This window comes from Oryctolagus cuniculus, chromosome 15 (assembly GCF_051225735.1).
Source record: "Oryctolagus cuniculus isolate XC-2025 breed Fujian yellow rabbit chromosome 15, ASM5122573v1, whole genome shotgun sequence".
Classification (NCBI taxonomy): Eukaryota; Metazoa; Chordata; class Mammalia; order Lagomorpha; family Leporidae; genus Oryctolagus; species Oryctolagus cuniculus.
This window is the reverse complement of record NC_142881.1, coordinates 13637194-13658008: the sequence shown is the minus strand read 5'-3', so window position 1 is coordinate 13658008 and position 20815 is coordinate 13637194. Positions and strand designations below refer to the sequence as shown.

Here is a 20815-nt window from a genome sequence, read left to right as displayed (position 1 = left end):
CCTTTTGTCCTTAGGTTAACATTTCCCTGTACCCAAATAATTTCGATACTTTTTCAGTAACTATCAATTTTATCAAAAGGCTGAATGCCTATTTGACAGTTTTTGACCTGTGAATGTGGCAATTTCATACGATTCATCCTGAGACTATGACACAGTCAGGATAAAGGATTCTGTTCTCTTAAAGTTCTAGTGTCCTGCTTCGGTCGTTGTAAATTTAAAGGTGAGCAAGCCGTCGCTAACTGAAAGCAACCCGGTTCATCTCTATCGAAACTTCTCCTTCAGGGCACTTTTCCCAAGATATTTTTCCCCAAGTTGAATCTTAGGTGTACTTCTTAGTGCAATGGTAGGCCCAGGGATCCCAGCTCTGTGTCCTCAGAAGTAAGCGCAGTTCCTCTGGTGTGTTCATTCTTTCCTACACGGTATTGGTGAGCAGCACGTGTGCGAGCGCACACTCAAAGGACTGCATCTGTTTCTCAAGGTCAGGCAAGGTCACGAAAGACCTGCATGAGCGTGGGCAGCTGTCCACACCTGTGCTCAGCACGGCCGTCAGCAAAGCTGTGAAAACCGTCCAGCTTCACACATTCCCAGAGAATTAATTGTAAACCAACCGCAGGGCAGACTAGAGCTTTCCTTCCATGCCATTAAATTCTGGTGGGTCCAAGCACGACGTAATCGCATGGGAAGAGAACTACTCATACCTGCCCCTTTCTCATCTCCCCACAAGCGCTGTGGGAAACTTTACCTCCTTTATCAATCTAGGTTTATCTGGGATTAAAATTAGAACTAGATTCTTGGAAGCCTCTCTCGTTCCAGGGCATATTTCCACGGTACTGCTCAGAGAGATAAGGTTTGCCTATAAAAAAGGCTTTTCGGTGTGTCTGGTTGTGGGCAGAACCCGACAACCGCCACGGTGAGTCAGGATCATGTTCCTCGCTTGTTGGAATCCACCCGTGTTCCCCAGATGCCTAAAAGAACTTGCACTGTGCCGCTCTTTTGAAGGACATTCAGAGCCAGACTCAATCCTGTTTTTAACTTTTTATGTAGATGCTGCTGCTGTGGGCACTCCCTCTGCTGCTGGGGGCCGTGGCAGGTAAGAAAAAACACCCGGGGCAGCTGGGAGAGAGTCCCTGGAACTCAGGCCTCTGTGCAGACCCGGAGTAAGGCGAAGGAGACGGCTGAAGAGCGCAAGCACTCTGAGAAGAGCTGCAGGATAAAATTCAAGGCATCTCTGCTCAATTTGAATTTAAGATAAACAACAAACAATCCAGATCAACCAGGAATATGTGACACGTTTGCTCTTTTAAGCCGTTCTGAAAAAAAATACTTGAAATTCAAATTTAGCTTGTATTTTTGTGGGCTACAACTAGCAACTCTAAATTGGGGTCAAGGAAGGGGAGTGAACTGTGTGTCCACCACCCACAACTCCAGTTCCCACAGCAAATTCCCTTCCCTTGCTGTGATGCAGTATCTTTGCCTGGGAAGTGATGATGGCATCACTCATGGGATGATAGTGGGGCTTAGGTAAGATAAGCAACGCTGGGCCCAGCAGCTGGCACAGGACAGGAGTTCCAGGAATGCAGCTCCGGCAGGAGCTACAGCTCTTATCTCACTGCTAATCTTGCTTTCACCATCCTCAAGATTCAGTTGTTCCTTTGTGGGGGAGTAGCCAAGCGTAGAGCTGCACCAGCGCGTGGGCTTGGTCACATTGTTTGGGAACAGCTTCTTTACGGAGCGGGGAGGGACCCACGATTGCCTCCAGCGTAGGTCGCATGCCTACCTGCTCAGCTAAGGTGGAGATAGGTTTTGGCTTTTGCAGGAAACTCAAATTTCCACCCAAAATACAAAACCAGATGGTGGCTGCAAGTCTCTGGGAGTCCTGCTGTCCACTCTTCAAGGCTGGGGGACCCAGAACTGCTTTGTTCCTGGCCACCAAAAGCCCAAGGAAGAAGACATTGAGTTGAGAAGCTAAAACGAGCCCCCACCCCCTTTGTGGAGCTGGACAGAGACACAGAGGGAGTGGAGGTTGGAGGTTCTCACTGGGTGGAAACCAGAGATCGCAGCCAGTCCGTAATGCAGGTGTTGTCTTTTGAAGCTGTTTTAGGAGTGTGTCCCTGGGAGGGTAGCTGGGGAAGCAGAGGAGGAAAACCGGCCACCTACATAATTTACCTTGTGGTCTGGCTGAAAGACCACTACCAAGGCTGCTCTGGCTAAACTAACATCCCTGAAATCCTGGATGATTGCAGGACTGGAAGTCTGCTACGAGAGACTCGGCTGCTTCGGGAATGAATCCCCGTGGGGAGGAACATTAGAAAGACCCTTCAGCACGTTGCCCTCGACCCCCAAAATTGTCAACACCCGCTTCCTCCTCTACACTAATGAGAACCCAAACAACTTCCAAGTAAGAATTTTCATTGTCTTTGGAACTTAGTCCTGTCTAGGTCATGAAATCAGGATACTGTCTTGGTTCATTGTTGAGCCTAACATGACAGCATGGACTTGGTTGCCCCAAAACAGTAGGTATTTCTAAGCACTGGCTTGTAGTTCTGGAGCTAGGGAAGCCCAAGGGCAAAGCCCGCACCTGTGGGGGGCCCCTTGCTGCATTGCAGGCTGCAACGCATGGAAAGGGGGCATGCGGGAGCGAGAGAGGAAGAGGGTGTGGAGTGCACTTGCCCTATTGCGAGGAACTCACTCCTGTGATTACTGACACTCTCACAATCGCAGCGTTAAGCCATCCATGAGGACAGGGCCCTTGTGACCTAATAACCTCTTTAAGGTCCCACCACTTGAGCCATAGCTAGGAAGGCTGGGGAAAATTATATCAGATTGTGGGGTGCAGTGGCTCAACGTGGCTCTGGATAGTGATGCCCCAGCTCCTCCCCCAAAACCATCTGCCCCCCTGGAGCTCTGGGTCTGGGATGGGAAGGGAAGCCTCAGAGGTCTTTGAAATGATGTAGGGGCCATTCTCCCACTGTCTTGATGAGCAATCGCATCTGGCTTTCCTTTCTCCATTCCGATCTCACAAAACGTCACCTGGCTCCACCCTTGTCTCCACTCTCCCAAAGGTGACTTCACTCCCTACATGTGCAGGCCAAGAATTTTCAAACCATTCTGCTCTGCTTCCCTGTGAAGTACAGAATCCATCTGAACTCATGTTTTTCCCTCTTGCTTCTTAATATACAGTTAAAAGTAGCCATGAAGCATCCTAACTGCTTTGCTCCTTAGCTATTTCTCCTGCCAGATGTTCTGTTCATTGCTCTTCAGCGCTGCGTTCCGTCAAGTCCTAGGACATGACACAGTTCTGCCAAGTCCTTTTCACCGGTGTGACATCGATACCCTTACCCTCTTTTCCATGTGAGATCGCGGAACGATGGCCTTCGCCATCCACAGTTCTCCCACCATTCTGGTGATGACCACCTGCGTGATCAGATTTCCACTGCCGCTCTTCTTTTTCTGAGCCCTCACCAGTATCATCGTTAACAATCCATTCATGGCCAAAACAGACTCTTTCTAAACTGCTCTTCCAAATTCTTCCAGTCTGCCGGTTACTAAGTTCCGAAGCAGCATCCACATTTTCAGGTATTGCAGCAACACTCTCACTCCTTGTACCAACTTTTCTGTCTTAGTCCATCTCGTGGTGCTACGAAAGAATACCAGGAGCTGGGTAATTACAAGCAGTGGAAGTTTTCTAATTCAGGAGTCTGGAGGCTGGGAAGTGTGAGGAGGAGGAGAGGATGCATCTGGCGAGAGTATCACATGGCAAGGGAGAGGGAAGTAGGGAGGGGGCCGAGCTCACCCTTGGGTCAGAAGCCCACTCCCATAGTGGTTAGCCCGCGCCTGTGACAACAGCATTCATCTGGTCATGAAGTCAGAACCCCAGCCGCTCCTTGAAGGTCTGATCTCTTAACATCACCACAATGGCCTTTTGTAAGCATGCGTTTTGGAGGGGATATGCAAACCACAGCAGATCCTGAATAGTCAAGGCTTCTAAAGAAAACAAACTAGGCAGTGGAACTCACGTCTCCAAGGCTTTCAGGACAAGTATTAATCGACATAATCTGATTATAAATGCTCCATTAGCTTCATAACCATCTTGCCATGCCTCCATGATACCATTTGGTAAGCATTCTAAGTGTGAGAGGAGCCATGGTTTGAATGTCCCCACCCAAACTCATGTTGAAGTTGCCATGGTGATGATGTTACCAGGCGGGATCATTAAGACTTGATAAGGCTGTGAGGCCTCTGCTGTGCTAAGTGCACTGATGCAGTTACAGGGGAGTGGGATCCAGATACAGAGGAGCTCAAGGGCCACACTGTGGCACAGAGGGCTAAGCCGCTGCCTGCAAGGACAGCATCCCACAGGAGAGCTGGTTCGAGTCCTGCGACTCCACTTCTAGTCCATCACCCTGCTAACGTGCCTGGGAAAGTAGCAGAAGATGTGTCTTTGCCACCTACATGGGAGATGTGGATGGGGTTCCAGGCTCCGGGATGCAACCTGGCCTAGCCCCAGCCATTGAAGCCATTTGGGGAGTGAATCAGTGGATGGAAGATCTTTCCCTCTCTCTTTTTCTCTGCAGCTCTTTCAAATAAATGAATGTTTTAAAATTTTTTTATTGAATAAGGGAGTCCAGTACTCACTTGTGCGCTCGCTCTCTCTCTCTCTCTCTCTCATGCTCACTTGCCAACAGAGGAGGACATAGTACAAAGGCTCTTGAGAGATGCAAGCACCATCCTTTTGGATTCCCCAGCCTCTTGAGCCATGACAAAATAAACCACTGCTTATACATTACTCAGTCTAGAGACTTCCGTTACAGAGCAGGAAACAGACTAGACATGAATATCTGTGTATAAGGCATCTGCAGAATGGAAAACCCTGGAGTGTGTAGGCAAGATCTTTACCAGCAGAGTAATAACAGACATAGCCCGAGTTGAACAACTGCAAAAATTTTGTGATGGCCCACAAGTAGCAACTTAGTGATAACTGTGAATAGCTTAGTCATTGTAGGAGAATCCTCAAGGATGTCATCCCCCAGCGATGACCTCCTTCCTACTACCCCCTCCCCCGACCCAGGGTTCCGCTGGATACTGCGAGACAATGGACTTGAAACACTTTGTTCCCTATACAGGAAATCTCGGCAGACGCATCAACCATCAGAGGCTCCAATTTCAGAACAGATAGGAAAACTCGTTTCATTATCCACGGATTCACGGACAAGGGAGAAGAGAACTGGCTGTCTAACTTGTGCGAGGTGAGAGACGCGGTGACCTCTTAAGGGAAGGCTGCTTAGTGGTGACAATGAGCAACCAGTAAGGTGTGGTCCTCAGCCAAGGAGGACAAACACTGGTACAACCTAGGAGGGCCCTGTGACCCCTGCTGGGCCTGGGCTTCCCGGGAGAGACCCAGGGGGTGCTGGCGATGGAGGGGGCCTGGGGCGCTCCTGATGATGCTGTCAGCAGGCATTTGGTGGCCCCAGGCAGTGGTTATTTGGAACTAACCCAGCAGTGTTTCAAAGTGTCAGCCATGGAAGCCGCCGCACAGATGCATACAAATTGTCCACAGGCCCTTGTTTTTCCCTTGACTTTCAATGTCCATGTGAAGAGCTAGGAGATCCCATTTTTCAAAATTCATTATTTTCCTTCCGTTTTCACTTGTTGCTCTTTGATCTCCATGGGTAGCACCGCCTAGAGGAAATGTGATGGTTTGCATTTCCAGCTTCTGTTGTTTCAATAACAGTAATCCTATTTTCTTTAATTTGCCATGGGCTCGGTGCCCTGGAATAGTGAAGAATTAAATGGCAGAAAATCAAGCAGAATAAAATTTCCCGATAACTGCTAGTGCTTGAAGAACGTTAGCACTGATTCATTTGTTTGTGCATTTGTTCATGTATTCATCAGCTAGGGCACAAAGCTGTATTCACTTCTAGATGTGTTAAGAAAAAGACACCAAGGTCTCCCCACAGCCACTTCATTCCTGCCAAGTCTTTGTCTCAAGCCAGAGACTGAACTGAGTCAGTTTGGATGCACATCCACTGATCCTGAAGACTCATAAATGCGCTCACATCCACTTGCTTCACAAGGTTAAAAATAATCAGTAAAAGGGTAGGCACTGTGGTCCAGTGGGATCCTTGGGAGGCCTGTGTCCCAGATCAGAGGACCTGGGTTTGAGTCCTGCCTCTACTTCTGATCAGCTTCGTGCTAATGCACAGATTGGGAGGCAACAGATGATGGTGCAGGAATTTGAGTCCATGCCACCTGCAGGGGGATCCAGGTGGAGTTCTGGGCTCCTGGCTTCTGCCCAGCCCAGTGCAGCCCTGGCTGATGCAGGCATTGCAGGCATTTAGGGGGTGAGCTATCTGACAGAAGTTACCTCTCTGCCTCTGTGTCTGTCTCTCTCTCTCTCTAAAAAATAAATATTTTTAAAAAACAGAACTTGTCTTTTAATTTAAATTGATGATATATAATAATAGAATTAATAGAGTTCTATTAATATTAATATTCAATTAATGGAATTCTATAAGTAATAGAATTCTATGCAATAGTAAGAAAAACATGATTCTTAGCTTAAAGGAATATAGTCTTTTAAGATGTATATATGCAATTTATTTTTAAATTATTTTTAAGAATTTATGTATTTATTTAAGAGGCAGAGTTACAGACAGAGAGAAAGAGAGACAGAGAGAGAGGTCTTCCATCCGCTGGTTCACTCCCCAAATGGCCACTACAGCCAGGACTGAGCCAGGCTGAAGCCAGGAGCCAGAAACTTCTTTCGCTGGCGCCATGGCTCACTAGGCTAATCCTCCGCCTGTGGCTCCTGCACCCTGGGTTCTAGTCCCGGTTGGGGCTCTGGATTCTGTCCCAGTTGCTCCTCTTCCAGTCCAGCTCTGTGCTGTGGTCCGGGAGTGCAGTGGAGGATGGCCCAAGTGCTTGAGCCCTGCACCCTCATGGGAGACAAGGAGAAGCACCTGGCTCCTGGCTTCAGACTGGCACAGCACGCCGGCCGTGGCAGCCATTTGGGGGGTGAACCAACAGAAGGAAGACCTTTCTCTCTGTCTCTCTCTCTCTCTCTCTCTCTCTCACTGTCTAACTCTGCCAGTCCAAAAAAAAAAAAAGAAAGAAAGAAAGAAAGAAAGAAAGAAAGAAAGAAAGAAAAGAAAAGAAAAGAAAAGAAAAGAAAAGAAAAGAAAAGAAAAGAAAAGAAAAGAAAAGAAAAGAAACGAAACGAAACGAAACTTATTTCAGGTCTCCCACATGGGGGTTTAGGGGCCCAAGCACTTGAGCCATCCTCTGCTGCTTTTCCAGGTACATTATCAGGGAGTTGGATAGGAACTAGAGCTGGAACTAGAACAGTGCCCATGTGGGAAAGAAGCACTGCAGGTGGAGGCTCAACCTACTATGCCACAGTGCCAACCCCTACAACTTATTTCCAAAATTCCAAAACCATATATATTTTTCTTGCATTTCATTTGGCTTTGCCAACACTGTTTCATTACGACAGAAAAATAAGTGGATTAAACTAGATAGTGAAGAGTCCCAAATTCAATCCTGAATCTATCATTAGTTTATCATGACCTTGGACCTCTCCTTCTGCAAAACTGAAAGGATTGGCAATGATTTCTAAAATCATTTCATTGTTCTCAATCATCTTTTGGAAAAAGATGTGACTATACACACTCAAACAAATATCATTCCTGCCAAAGCTAACCAGGAAGTTATAACTGAACCCAACGGACAAGATTCTCAGTAGGTATCTAATAGATGATACTTTTATGTAAAACAATTTCAATGATGTGCAATAAAATGTCCTCATCCAAAAAATTTATCATGGAAAAGCTTACTCCTTTACTTTCAACATATTTACCTACTTGAGGAGTCCTAATATAGTCTTCATTCGCTCATCAGGTATGTATTGAACACCTACTGCATGCAAAGAACTGTTCTTGGCACTAGGGTACAGTTGTGTAGAAGATGGGCAATGTCCATGGATGTAGCCTAGTAAGGGGCATTGAGTGTTATGACATTTATGATGCTCTAATGACACAACCCTTTGTGCCATATTTAATGCATTTTCCCCCTGAATCAAATGTCTGTGTATCTAGAAATCCCAAGAATCGGGTCCCATGATGGCCAACTCTCAATTCAGAGCCAATGTTAAATGCTATGCAGGATTGCATATCTAAAGCCGACCAGAAGTTTTATTCATTGGGTTGGGGTTAAAAGTGACGTGATACGTTATAGGCTGAGGAAGGAATTTGTATTGGTCTTCACGTGTGTTAACAGCTATTAAGAAAGATCCTGCATCACTCACCTCGTCTTTGTGTCTCTCCCATCAGAACCTGTTTCAGGTGGAAACCGTGAACTGCATCTGTGTGGACTGGAAGGGGGGCTCCCGCACTACATACCCGCAGGCCACGCAGAACATCCGGATTGTCGGGGCGGAAGTGGCGTACTTAGTTGGCACTCTACAGGTAACTACGTCTAGGTTATGTAAAAGCCCACGCACATTGCCCTCTGGGTTCTTTTTCCCCAAAAATGTTGTAGGTATGAGCATTGATAAAGACATTGCTCTATTAGAAAGTATGCCTTTTCCTTTGGTTGAAAAGAAAAATGCAAAAAAAAATCTAGATTTGGGATCACCAATAACCCTATTTAGGTTAATAAATTAGCTTTTGTTTTTCATTAAGTGAACTTCCCCAAGCAAGTATATGGGTTATTTTTGCTGAATTCTCAACAGAGTTTATTTTAATTTTACTAGTTATTATCAAGTTGACATGACAAGGTCAATCTCAAAACTAAACTAGCTTTTTTAGTTGGGGTTTTGTTTTTTAAGTACAATAAGAAGCTAGTCTGATTTGAAAAAAAAAAAAACAGAAAATATTAAACTTATGTTTAAGTAACTTCTTTCAATATGACTTTCTGATCCAAATTTCTGTTCTGTCATCTGTGGGTAACAACCCCCATTTCTGTCCTTGAAACATGGAAGCAGTCGTTTAAGTGTTAAACACCATGTCCATTTTTAATGATATCTGTAGGGGAAAAACAAGCACGTCAATGGCTTTACAGTGAAAGTATGTCTTCCTAAAACCTAAATTTCCAGAGGTTTCCTTCTGTGTCTGTCTTGGAATTGGTCATATTTGATAACATTCCAAAGAGACTTTCTTTTGCAGGGATCTCCTGCCCCCTTATTAGTTCTTCTTTTGGAATCTTCAGCAGGATTTCGGAAGCAATTTAATCCAATACAGATCAACAGGAGAAAAGTGCATGTCCTACATTATTGATTTTCATATTTGCATAGGAACATTCATTTGAGAGTGAAAGCTAAACAAATGGTGAAAGTAGAAAAATTTATATTTTTTTAAACAAAGAATAGTAAATGTCATCCAGCAGTGACAAGCAGAGGGGTCTGCGCTAGAGATAAGAAACCCGGGTGTCCCGAGGAGGAACAGGGAGCCCCGAGAGCCAGGGCAGGAAACGCGTCCTAGCAGAGTCTCCGCCTGCCCCTCCGCCGCAGCCCCCCGCCTCGGCAGGGTCCCGCGGGCACCTTCCTCCCAGGAGAGCTCAGGGCTGGCTCTGGGCCGGACCCGCGGTGCACGTGCCCTTCCTGCAACCGCCCCTGCTCATGGGCCTTCAGCTCCAAGACGTGTGTCCAAGGACACATTTTGGGTGACAGTCTGGCTGTCTTCATTTCCCCACAGTCGTCGCTGGGGTACTCTCCTTCCAACATCCACGTCATCGGCCACAGCCTGGGTGCCCACGCTGCCGGGGAGGTGGGACGGAGAACCAACGGGGCTATTGGACGAATCACAGGTTGGTCAAGTTTTAGACTACATGTGGCCTCCTGGGTTCTAAGAGGAAATGCTGGAGGGAAAGTCGGTGCACACCTGCCTTTGACCTTGCCACACTTTCTGAATTGGTCTGCGTGATCAGAAATCAGGCTTTGGGAATCTTTTATTGATACAGATCTCTGGTCCACATGCCTCTCTAAGATGGAAATATATTCCATGTGGCTGAAGTCTGAATTAGGAATATCTGGAGATTTTATTTCATATCTATTTCTCCATTGTCAGGCATTTGCAAAGGAGAATTTTCATGAATACAATGAATACTGTACATAATAGAATGCATATGAAATTAAACCCAAAGAGCTCATGTTTGCACAATTAATTGTATTCCGCTTTAGCAGCAATGGCTAATGAGTCCAAACCTCATCAACCCCAATCCTAGAGCTGTGGGAAGTTGGAGGGCAGATGGTCAGGCTGCCCTGGGCTGCCAGTACTGAATGCTGCTAATTGGATTTCTATAAAACATTATTTTACAAACCTCCCACTCGCTTTCCTTTGGATTCCTTGGCCCTAAACCAATCCCCTGTAACCTTGTGAAAAACACTTCACTCCCTCGGGTTGACAGGTGACTACTTCATTTTCCCATGTCATCTGCCAACTTTCTGCTTCTGACCCAGTGAGTCTCCTTTTCACGCTTTGGCTAAATTGGATGCATTTAGATTTGCGGAGGCATTTGAAATATCCACCCATTAACTTGCTGGATAGATGTCTGCATTTCCCATTTTCTGTAAACGTTTGCCACAGTCTGCTCAGCAAGACTCTGTGACTGAGCGACTAGCAAAGCCAAGGTCCTCGGCCTCCTGGGAGTTCACAGTCTCCTAGGGGCTTTCTTAGTCCAGTGTCTCCCAAGGGGCCAGCCCTTTTGTTGGATCCACTGCTAGTAAGCAAGATTCCGCCAGGGATGAAACACCCATAAGCAGAAGCAGATTCTATCGTGTGGGAAAAAAATGTACAAACTAGAGGCAAATTTCCCTATGGGAAATAGTAACAAAAGGAAGTGTTGCTGCCAATACTTGACCCACAGGTCTGTAACTCGGGGAGATGGGAACGTGTGTGAATGCTGACAGGTAATAAGCCCACATCTGTTTGCTTTAGGGTTGGATCCAGCTGAACCTTACTTTCAGGGTACACCTGAAATAGTCCGGTTGGATCCCAGCGATGCTCAGTTTGTGGATGTAATTCACACGGATGCTGCTCCCATGGTCCCCAACTTGGGTGAGTCCCTCCACTTGTCTTCCAACAAGGTTTCAAGTCTATATATTAGAGTGTTTTGGAGTGACTCGAGTCTACATGGTAACATGAACCTTCCCTTATTTTTAAAATTCTTCAGGGTTTGGAATGAGCCAAACTGTCGGTCACCTAGATTTCTTTCCAAATGGAGGAAAAGAAATGCCCGGATGTCAGAAGAATGTTCTCTCTCAGATTGTTGACATAAACGGGATCTGGGAAGGTAAGATTGTGTTTTGTTTGGCTAAACTTCCTGACCACCATAGGACTGTACTGTCTCACATTTTCTAGGACAAGTGACTTTTAATTGTATCCCCAAGATAGAGATTTTCACTGAATCAGGCATGAGGAGCCTGGGAAAGAAGACGTATTTGCAGTCAATTTTCCACGGGCCTAACTTTGGGAATACATGACTATGTGTTACCTATTTGAACCAATCTTTTCTTTCTAAAGTTATTTTTCCATTTTATTTAACTATGATATTAACCATTACAGTCTTCAACCATAGTTAACTTCTGGTTGCATCACCAATCCTAACTGTACTTCATACATGAATTCCCACTAATTAGAGAACTCTACTTCAGCATTGGTATTCTGATCACGAAATTGACTTGGAAAAATCAAGGTGGTTGTTCATGTGTACTCGTGTCTGATTTCAAAGGAACTCGAGACTTTGTGGCCTGTAATCACTTAAGAAGCTACAAGTATTACGCTGATAGCATTGTCAATCCTAATGGCTTTGCTGGTTTCTCTTGTGCCTCCTACACCGCCTTCACCCAAGTAAGTGAAATTCTTTCCACTTTAAGCTCTGTGACGGTCACTTCTCATGGCTGGTGGGAGTCATCGCTCATGAGAGCATTTAGTGGATGCTCATACTTCCGTATGTAACTGTACCGCCAACCCTAAATGCATATTTTCTTGGTGATAAAGCATCGACAGGCTCTAGAGAAGCAGTTTTGGAAATGTAAAAGTCCTGTGTCTGCAATGTTCTCTGTCACTTTTCTGTGTGTCAGGGAAATGCTCAAATTCGCAAAGGAAATAATCCTAAACGACAGTGAAAGAACTCATCTATGGGCAAGTGACCTGCGACCACAGGAAGCTGAGGAATGTTGAAATGTTTCCTTAAATGTTGACCTTTTAGACAACAGAACAGTGGCCATGTGGGCCTGCCTATGCACCTGCATCTGCCTATGCAACCATAATGGCCGGTATTTTCCTGTGATTTCATCTTCTTGGAATCCACTCGTTGTATGGGTTGAATTCCTATTTGTGATCACAAATATGAAGAGTACTTTAAAAACTTGTGCTGAAAAATGGAATTTCAAGATAAATCTATAATGTTGCAAGCGTTTTTAAAAATCCATGCATGGTTTTTCACAGCAACATTTTCTATGAACTTTCTGAAGGCCACTAGTATCTATTGCCTATTATTTTCCAAAAAAAATTCCTTTTCACTGTAACTTTTTTAAAATCAGTAACATACATCATTTAGTTTAAAAAATCACATAATTCACGTGACAAGGCTTGCATAATTAATGAGGGGCTTGCCTTACTGAAAACAAGAGGAGATGGAATCCAGTTTTCACCAATAAAATGCTGAATAACTTTGGAGAAAGTACTTCACATCTCTAAGTCAATTTCTTCACCTATAAATGTGAACAATAATGGTAGATTCAATGTATTTGGTGGGAAGACTTAATGAGAGATGATATATGTTAATTACTTAGCCCAGAGCCTAAACTGTAAGAATTTGTAGTGGGTAAATGTTAGCTTTCTATGGAAGGGGTGTTCAGTTTATTCACACACAATTTGCTTTTGGGTTAAAAAAAATCCCATTCTACTGCTTTCTTTGGTAGAACTATTTTTATCTTCTTCCCCAATATCCAAGGCTAGGAAATGCAGAAAACAAATAAACAAACAAATCAATTGTAAATCTCATCCAGTTAAAATTGAGTCTGATTCATAAAATTAAACACATTTTAAGGGATGCTCAGTACAATGTCCTCTCTTCCACATTTTTCCACCTTTGTTTTTGTTTTTGTTTTTGTTTTTTTGTTTGTTTTTGACAGGCAGTTAGACAGTGAGAGAGAGACAGAGAGAAAGGTCTTCCTTCTGTTGGTTCATCCCCCAGATGGCCACTACGGCTGGTGCACTGTGCCAATCCGAAGCCAGGAGCCAGGTGCTTCTCCTCCTGGTCTCCCATGCGGGTGCAGGGCCCAAAGACTTGGGCCATCCTCCACTGCCTTCCTGGGCCACAGCAGAGCTGGACTGGAAGAGGAGCAACTGAGACAGAATCCGGCGCCCCAACCGGGACTAGAACTCGGGGTGCCGGCGCCGCAGGTGGAGGATTAGCCTAGTGAGCAGCGGTGCTGGCGTTTCTCCACCTTTGGACCTCAGCCTCAGCCTCTCTCTGGCTCTAGACCAGGTGATCATGGTGGTGCTCTGGTCAGTGTGTGCTCAGTGGAGGGAATGACTCAGGGCCATTGGTTCAGGGGCTCTTGGTTCCATTGCACTCTGGGCCGTATCCCCCTCTGCCTTGTTGATGGGCACACTGCTGGCATTTGGAGGTGAGAGTTGGGGCTCTCCCTCTCTTCTGACTTAGACTTTGCCTTCAGAGAGCTTTGGCCATTTCTTGCTGGCTGTCAGAGTCTTCCCTGAGCTCTTGCTGGAGGCAGATCCTGAATCATAGCCATGTACACACATCTGGTCCATTGGTTCTGGAGTTGACCATTTGGCTTCGCTCATCCTCCTCTGCACGCTGGGAATTGGGAAGCTCATCCTCCCAACTCTGTGCCTCCCTCTCCATTTCTTGTACAACATGCCTCTGGTCCAGAAAGAGGACATTTTCTTGTCTTAATCTGCCTCTTTTCTCATTGTGTGATTTTTTTCAGTATTGTGTTATTTATTGGTAAAATGACTGATGTATCCTTGTGAATAGTGACGTACATACCTTTCTGTTAAAGTCCTCTTTCACCATGAGAACAGAACTGACCTCCGTGTTGTTGGACTGCAACAGCACATGGCAAAGGACGGGTGCTACTATGCAGCTTCCTCATGCATCTTGTATTCGTGTTCCCTAGAACAAGTGCTTCCCCTGTTCCAATGGAGACTGCCCGCAGATGGGACATTACGCTGATAGGTTTTCTAGGAAAACAGATGGAGTGGGCCAGACATTCTATCTCAACACTGGTGATTCCAGTAATTTTGCTCGTAAGTTTCTGTTTTACTTGCCTTAAGTTCTAAATGCTGTGTATTTTTCCCTCTCCTCCTCCCTAATGTGGAAAAATGCCCAATAGCATGCTCAGTGTGGTGATGTCTACTTGGAGTAACTGAAGAGACTTTGGGACCTGAACTATTAATGATGCAAACATAAACTTCTCCATATCTGATCCTTTTTTTTTTTTTAAACTTTTATTTAATGCATATAAATTTCCAAAGTACGACTTATGGATTACAATGGCTTCCCCCGCAAAACGTCCCTCCCACCCACTACCCTCCCCTTTCCCACTCCCTCTCCCCTTCCATTCACATCAAGATTCATTTTCGATTATCTTAATATACAGAAGATCAGCTTAGTATACATTAAGTATGGATTTCAACAGTTTGCTCCCACACAGAAACATAAAGTGAAAAATAATAGATGATTTTTTTAAATGATGATGAAATCAGAGCAGACCTATTGTCATGTTTAATCCCAGTGAGAGTCAAGTTGGGAATTGATAATTTCTTTTTTTTTTTTTTTACAGAGGATCAGTTTAGTATGCATTAAGTAAGGATTTCAACAGTTTGCACCCCCATAGAAACACAAAGTGAAATATATTGTTTGAGTACTCGTTATAGCATTAAATCTCAATGTACAGCACATTAAGGATAGAGATCCTACATGAGGAGTAAGTGCACAGTGACTCCTGTTGTTGACTTTACCAATTGACACTCCTGTCTATGGCATCAGTAATCTCCCTATGCTCCAGTCATGAGTTTCCAAGGCTATGGAAGCCCTCTGAGTTCTCCGACTCTTATCTTGTTTAGACAAGGTCATAGTCAAAGTGGAGGTTCTCTCCTCCCATATCTGATCCTTTTAAAAAAAGAGGAATCACCAACACCACATATACGTTTTTGAGAATTCTACATTGATGGGGTCCATGTTAACCTGTTTCCACGTCTCTTCCCTGCACTCTCACAGTTTGCAAACTTTGTCCCCATGCAGGTTGGAGGTATCAGGTGGCTGTCACACTCTCTGGAAGGAGGGTTACAGGACATGTGCTGGTGTCTTTGTATGGAAGTAAAGGGAACTCTAAGCAGTACGAAATTTTCACGTGAGTGAAATTTACTCTGAGCTTCTTAAATGTTTGAGTACTGGACATGTATGCTGTATGTTATAGACACAGAGTTTGTTTACTCATTACTATATTGGAGAAGAGCACTGTCACACAGAATAAAAAGAAAGAAATTCTTTCACCTTTGTACCCTTCACCTTTGTACCCTTCACCTTTGTACCCTTCACCTTTGTACCCTACTACATGTCAGAATTGTGTCTCCATCTTTTGCTCCTCTGCCGTTTCCTGAGAAAGCCATTAATGTCTATTTGGCCTCTGATTTATAAGTTGTAAAGAATTATTCTCCTCACAAAGCAACCAGGAAAGATGACATAAGAATGTCATCATTTATTAAATTGTAGGAGACTGTGACTACAACATGCTTGAAATTTAATTAAAATCAAGAGGATGGGGTTGGTGTTGTTGTGTAGGGCGTTAAGTTGCCACCAGCCAAGCTGGCATCCCATATAAGCACATGTTTGAATCCTGGCTGCTCCACTTCCTGTACAGTTCCCTGTTAATGCACCTGGGAAAGCAATGGAAGATGGCCCAAGTACTTGGACTCTACCATCCATGTGGGAGACCTAGATGGAATTCTGGGTTCCTGGCTTTGGCCTGGCCTAGCCCTAGCCTTTGCAGCCATTTGGGGGAATGAGCCAGCAGATGGAAGATATCTCTGTCTCTCTGTCTATCTCTGTCTCTCTGTCTCTCTCTTTCCATCTCCCCTTTTCTCTGTAACTTTGTCTTTCAAATAAATAACCTTTTTAAAAAAAATAAAATAAAGATGATGTAAAAGTTATATGAGTCATTGTTAGTAAAACATTATTAATAGATGAATTTAGAATAACAAAGGTAGAACAATAATTTTAAGCAAAGATGCATTGTATGTTGGTGTAAGAAGTGTACACGTGCATACCTGGATATGTGTATGCTCTTATATGTGCCTGTGTCTGAGTGTACATAGATGTGTATATATGTATGTATGTTCACTTCTTTTTAAACTTCTTAACTTCCCAGGGGCCTTCTCAAACCAGGTGATACTCATTTAAATGAGTTTGACTCTGATGTGGATGTCGGGGATGTGCAGAAGGTTAAGTTTGTTTGGTATAACAATGTGATCAACCCAACCCTACCCAAGGTGGGAGCATCCCAGATCACAGTGGAACAAAATGATGGAAGAGTGTAAGTAATAAAAATCCAAGGAGATTTGAAAGATTGAGTTTATTTATAATTATAGTCCCACTAAAATTCTCTTTGACAATAAACTCCCTTCCGTGGCTGTTATACCCCAATCACAACTGCTTCCTAATACCTTTTATTTCTTTAGGACAAAGTGTAGACCTTTAGGAAAACAACTTTGACGGATTTTTAGACATGTGTTATGTTGTCTGGTACAAATTGAGTGTATGAAAATCTGTATTCATGTTCCTAAATTGGTGCACCAAATTGCTGCTTATTGAAGATTAGAACTCTTCCAAATCCCAGGTCTTCCTAGTGAAATCAAAGTTCAGGAGATCAATCCTTCCTTGCATGTAAGACAAGGGCTCACATATGAGCCAAAGGCCGCTTACCAGGGTGAATGAACAAAGATGAGCTGATCATGACCACAGCAATATCCATGTGACCTTGAGAGTTTTTGGTGCAAGTTCTGGTGCGGAGTGCTCTGCTGCTTCTCTCATCACGGCACAACGTTCCTCTGAAACATCTAACAAGCAGCTTGGCTTCTGGCAGCGATGGAGTAACATGAACACTGTTTTTTCCCAATAAACAACCAAAAATTCAGACAGAATATATGAAACAACAGTTTTTAAGACACTGAACATCAAGCAGTAAATGACAGTGATGTCCGAGACACAAAAAACAAGGTGAAACCCTCAACTAGCCCAGGAGGCAGAATCTTGAGTGTCCAGGATGAGGCACAAGTGGCAGAAACTCAGGCAGAGCCCAGTGGACTCACTAAGTTGAAGAGACAGAGCTATGAATTATAAACGCCAAGGCAGCTGGGTTTCTTAGGACAGCCTATCAGAGAGGAGAGAGTTTCAGCTGGGGAGTCCCAGAGATCTAGAAGGTTCTTTGAATAATCCGCAGAGTCATGGTCAGCACAAGCCTGTGAGATAATAAGCCACACCCAGGCAAACACCCACTTCAAAGGATCAGAGAGTCTCCTTGCAGGAAAAGCTCTTGCTTTGCCCAGCAAGATGGGAAAAGCCCTTGATTCTGGGAACATTCGGTAGAGTATTTAGGAAAGTCTTGCCTCAAAGTGGGAAATAATTAGCCTAGATTGAACAAGACCTTACAATGTCAGTTTCCAAATAACTGCATCTCAGAACAAAGTTCAAGAATGTTCATGGGGATACAAAATCATCTAACAGCTAGTGAAAGAAATTCCACATTATTTAACTTTAATGCCAAGGTTTCCAGGTATACGGAGAAAGAGGAAAATACAACCTCTGTGTAGAACAATAATCAATCAAGTGACACCAAACCAAAATAGACACAGATGTTAGAGCAGCAAATAGGGGTGTGAAAACAGCTCTTTAAACAGTATCCCCTGTGTACAAAAGGTCAGTAGAGGCATGATGCATATTAGAAAAAAATCCAAAATGAACTTGCAGAGATGAAAAATTCAATGTCAAGTGAAAAATATACTGAATGGAGTTAACAGCAGTTTAGACATTGCAGAAGAAAATATGAGTGAACTTGAAGACACAAAAGCAACTATAAAATGAAACACAGAGAGAAAATGAATTTTAAGAATTCAAAGAACATCATTGATCTGTAGATTGACTTGAAGAAGTCTGATCCTCAAATATTTGTCTTTGAAGACTCCAAATGAAGAGGAACAGAAAAATGTATGTGAAGCAATAATGCTCCACAATTATCAAACTTGTTGGAAACTATAGACCAATGGGTCCCCCCCAAAAAATACACAAGAAAATTAAAGAAAACAACCAGAATATATCAAAATAAAATCATTCAAAACCAGTTGTAAAGAGAAAATCATAAAGGCAGACAGAGAAAAGACGTTACTTACAGAAGAATAGACTTAAAACGCAGCAGACTCATCACAAACAAGGCAAACGAGAAGACAGCAGAAGAAAGTGCCACTCAGGTATTGGAAGGAGAAAATTCTTAGTCTAGAGTTTATACCCACAAAAATGTTTTTCAAAGACGAAGATGAAATGAGGACGTTTCAGACGCACCAGAGCAGAAAGAATTCATGTCAGCAGGTGATGCGGGAAACAGCCCTGCAAGAAATGGCACAGGAAGTCCCGCAGGCAGAGCAAAACAGTACTGGTGGAAAAGGATCTACAGAAAGGATTGAAGAGTGCAGGAAGTAGTGATTACACAGGAAAAAATGAGATTTTTATAGATTATCATGTAGATGTATTTTAAAACAGTTGACTACTGAAAAAGTGAAAATATTTTCAGGAGCTTTATATTAAATAAAGTAAAATAAATGATGACGGCACCATAGAGGACAGGAAGGGAGAAGTGGAAATTATTTCTGGGTTGGTGTAATATCACTTGAATGTGATAAGTTAAAAATATGAGTTATAAATCCCAAAGCAACCAGTAAAGGAATAAAGCCAAGAACTATAGCTAATCATCAAACAAAGAGATAAAACAGAATAAAACAGAACTCATAATAATGTGCACAAAAATAAAAGACGAGGAACATAGGGAGCAAATAGCAAACAAATAGAAAGGCCATAGACGTGCAGCTACCTTTATGCATAGACATATTATATGAAAGTGGTCTAAATATCAAGAAGAAGAAGAGAAAAACATTTTTGTTCTGAGCACTTTTACATGCCAAGAGTTTTACATAGGCTGATATATTCTATTCAGGAAAATTGGCTCCAAAACATCCCAAGTATTTGTTCCGTCTTAATGAGAAAAATGAGTCATTCCAATTCAATTATGGAATTAAAATAGGACTGGCTAGCCGATCTCTCGCAGGCCCCTCAGCGTCCCATGCTTAGGTCATGCCGTTGAGTCTGCTACAGCTCAGTTGCCTGGGTGCACATGGTCAGACGTGACCCCAGAGCTCCTCCTGTTCTTTGTGGGCCATCGACAACCCCTCTCTGCTCTTGTACAACCACAGAACGAGACTGGAAATGAGAATTCAGTCCTTAATGCAAGCGAATCCTCTACTGGGCCGGTGTCTGGGCCCAGAGTGCCCCAAGAACAGAGGCTGCCTTCCTGCTCACCACACCAGTGCGTGCCAGCGCGTGGTGACTGTGTCCTGTTTCTCTCCACAGGTTCAAGTTCTGCAGCACAGACACCGTGAGGGAGGACATCCTGCTCACCCTCACCCCGTGTTAGGAGGCTGCTGGAAAGTGACCACCGGCTCTCACTGCTAATAAAAGCTACTGCTCAAGCAATACTTGCCCTTTATTGGTCATCAATGCCCATTATTGGCAATGAATCTCTTAAATAAGGTGATAAAATCCCAGATTTGCAGCTGGTATGAAAAACTACAAATTATGGCTGAATCTTGCTACCTATTGTATGGCACTTGAGTTGGGGACTGTTGCTTATAGGACAGTGTCATCATGTCCATGATTAATACCTCTGATATCACTGGACAGACCTCTGGGTCCAAGTGACCCTCTCTGCTTGCCCATGTGGAAAGTGCCAACACTCACCACTTATTCCATTCGATTTAGGTTCTGTGTCTGCTCCTAATCCACCATATCAGGAGAGAGGACACAGGAGACGAGGGTGGGACATGGCTGATGCTTCCTAACTGCTCTGCTTACTCTCGGGGGTTTCCCTAGACTCTTTGCCTCTCTGCAGCCTGGCTGATCTTTCTGAAGCACAAATCAACCTTCCTCCCAGGGATGCTCAGGATGAAACCTGAGCACATATATATAGAATATGTATAGTATATATATAGTGTGTGTATATATATATATGTATGTAATATATATACTCCTTACCGAGTTCTGCAAGGCGCTTCTTGCCTGGGTCTCACCTCAGGCTCCAGCCTCATCCCATGTTGTGTCCCTGCTGGAACTCTGGACTTTGTCCTGTCTCCCAGGAGAGCCTTGGTCTCAGATGCTACTGGACACTTGCACCAACTCCTTGTCTTCCTACAGTGATCTTCTCTCTGTCTTCCCGTCTGTTCAACTCCTACTGGTTCTTAAATCTGCGTAGACACCACTTGTTCGAGGATGAGTTTCCTCCTCTTCATTACCTACCTCTCTTAAGATTGAATTAGCAGGCTGGTGCCGTGGCTCACTAGGCTAATCCTCCGCCTTGCGGCACCGGCACACCGGGTTCTAGTCCTGGTCAGGGTGCCGGATTCTGTCCCGGTTGCCCCTCTTCCAGCTCTCTGCTGTGGCCCGGGAGTGCAGTGGAGGATGGCCCAAATGCTTGGGCCCTGCACCCCATGGGAGACCAGGAGAAGCACCTGGCTCCTGGCTTCAG

General features: G+C 44.2%; 1 protein-coding gene across 2 annotated transcripts; it reads left to right on the top strand.

The window, feature by feature from the left end:
- Nucleotides 1–884: 884 nt before the first annotated feature.
- PNLIP (pancreatic lipase) lies at nt 885–19767 on the top strand. Of its 2 annotated transcripts, NM_001082317.1 has the most exon segments (14): nt 1045–1090; nt 2244–2282; nt 2285–2291; nt 2293–2398; nt 5124–5246; nt 8328–8462; nt 9690–9801; nt 10932–11051; nt 11167–11286; nt 11725–11843; nt 14144–14273; nt 15271–15379; nt 16397–16561; nt 19645–19731. In NM_001082317.1, coding segments are annotated over 14 exon segments (1395 nt in total). In that variant the 3' UTR covers nt 19709–19731.
- The last annotated feature ends 1048 nt before the right edge of the window (nt 19768–20815 follow it).